The following is a 2,405-nucleotide window of genomic DNA, read 5'->3' on the forward strand; positions in this document are numbered from 1 at the left end:
CTCAACACATGTCATCATCATACCAAATAAAAATACAAGTGAAAATATGTAGAACAAAAAGGATTAGTGCTATGTATATACTCGTAAGGCTTTACCAATCGTTGCTTATTCTTCTATTTCCGATGGTACTATGGCCAAACTGTTAGCAATCAGTTCTTCTGAAGACGACTCCTCAAACTTGGGGACAAATGTCATTGTGTAGTGGAACTCGATTTGTAGGCGCTGATGAAGAGGTGTCGATGCCATCAATCCTTTCTTTACATCAACTTGTAACTCCCTAATAGGGATTTCTGCCAAAAAAATCTTAATGTACTCTTTACATGCGTCTTTACCTCTATAAATGATGTTCTTTTCAGGTACCCTGTCCTCCTGCATACTGTCGTCGCTGTTGGTGCTCATGACAATTTTGCTTTCATCCGCAGCCTCTTTGACATAGGTTTTCTCTTTTCTATTACAAGATGGCTTATCATTTGATTGTTGAGACTCACTAGATACTTGCATTATTGTTGTATCTTGGTCGAATTTGAGGATATATGCCTAATTACAACCCTCAAAAAGCCTCTCCCCAAGTGTGTCAATGATATAGTACATGTCTTTTTCAACCTTGAGGATAAAGAAGTGGTTATTCCAACTCACAATGTAAACACAGGAGTCGCCATGACGAGGAGTTTCTTGAGCGGACTTAGAAATCTCGTCCCATGTGTTGTCAAAAGACATGGCACCATGAAGGAAGTGGAATCCTTCCTATTCTTCGATTCCTTGAGGATAAAAGAACCCAATGAATGATTTTTCTAAGACTACTGAGAGGGGATTCACTTTAGCCTCGAGAACTGTCTCGAGGTCAAAATGCTTATCTGGGAAACGTTCCCTATAGGTCTCGTTTTCACAAAAATCCCTCCACTTCATCGAGCCTTCACAGATAAGAGAATCAAGTTGGGACTTGATGGGCATATCTTCAGGATTGCCGTGGAAACAATCAGCTATGATAGTAACCAAGGCTGTACAAACGCTTTCACCAGCAGCTCATTCACTTCGTTGATCAATCGAAGCAAAGAAGATCTGATATGCAGCTTCATTTGTCCATCAGGGCTTATTATTTCTTTCTGCTCCCAACTACCCACAACAAAACTTTCATCTCCAAACTCAGAGACTGAAATCGGAGAAGTTTCCTCGGATTTGTGCCCCTGCATGAACTACACAAATTAGTAAGAGGACTAGTTATGACATATATCTTCAATCATGAGCAAGAAAACCTCAACAGTTAGATACTTGATACAAATGTACAAGTAGACTAAGCTACTAAAGAAAGCTACCAAACTTTGTAATCTTCAATTCGCCAAGCACATTGGTGTACAAGTTATTGCACGCTGATCAGACCATGACATGAAGATAAAAAATGACTCGTCAAACATGACAAAGAACGCAAGAAAAAAGGAGACGTACCCTAGAAGAAGACTCGTCGGATAAGCAAAGCTTTCGGCGATCAAAGTCTATATCGTCTCTATCATGCTCTCCATAATGTTTCTTCAACAATGGCTCCCCCTTGGTTTTAGGAGATTTGAAACTCACCTTTCTCTTACTCCAGGAAAGAAGACTACGTTTTGAACTCTGCTCTGCAGATTGATTTGCTGCAGTTGTATCCTCAGGGTACTTGTGCCTTGTGTCTGAAATATGATGGTTGTAGTGGACTAAATCCTCGTCACTGCTGCTGCCGCTTGTATTTGAACAAAATAATCCACCAGCATGGTTTGCATAGATGAGTGCTTCATAACTGAATGACTTCTGAACACTTGTACCCTCTTTTCCTTCCTCAGATTCTCCTTCTGAATCCTCATTAAGTGAATCTGTATCCACAGGATAAACATAATCGGGATCCTCACTTCTGACTGACTTCCTTCCATCACTGCTGCTGCCTTCTCTGCATGATATGCCTTCTTGTGTCGCCTAAAAGATAATGCTTTCAAAAATTTAACCTTTCGCAGACCTACTTTTAAAGAACCACCCCCATTTCTGTCTGTCAACAAAGACTTTCCAGGTTTATGAGATACTGGAGCAGACATGATAAACTTCAAAAATGTCTCTGAAGATTCATGAATGTTCCTCAATTCCACAAGGTTGAGCACTAGCTGACAACAAATATATGAACATATCTTTAGGAAACAATCGCATTAGATAATATATTCACGTAGCTGCAGGAATACAAGAACGCAAGCAAAAAACATGTGTTTTAGTTTCTCTTACACAGAGTGAAAGGCAACTCTTGAAGCTGCCAACAGAGACTTCCAAAGGAACGAAAATTTCAATGCCCTTTTGTTTATCTCCAGCTACTGAAGCAAAGTCTGCAAGATTCAATGTCGTAGCAGAAAGTACAGGTACCTTCTGATTTGGTCCTTTGCTTGTACCCT

General features: G+C 40.0%; 1 protein-coding gene across 1 annotated transcript; it reads right to left on the bottom strand.

The window, feature by feature from the left end:
* Positions 1-980: 980 nt before the first annotated feature.
* On the bottom strand, positions 981-2,339 carry LOC124890460 (the record flags this gene model as incomplete). The annotated part of the gene is made up of 4 exons (XM_047402299.1): positions 981-1,184; positions 1,444-1,944; positions 1,989-2,126; positions 2,242-2,339. Coding segments are annotated over 4 exons (941 nt in total), but the record flags the coding sequence as incomplete, so codon positions are not given.
* Between the last annotated feature and the right edge of the window lie 66 nt (positions 2,340-2,405).

This window comes from Capsicum annuum, unplaced genomic scaffold (assembly GCF_002878395.1).
Source record: "Capsicum annuum cultivar UCD-10X-F1 unplaced genomic scaffold, UCD10Xv1.1 ctg17957, whole genome shotgun sequence".
In the NCBI taxonomy this organism is placed as follows: Eukaryota; Viridiplantae; Streptophyta; class Magnoliopsida; order Solanales; family Solanaceae; genus Capsicum; species Capsicum annuum.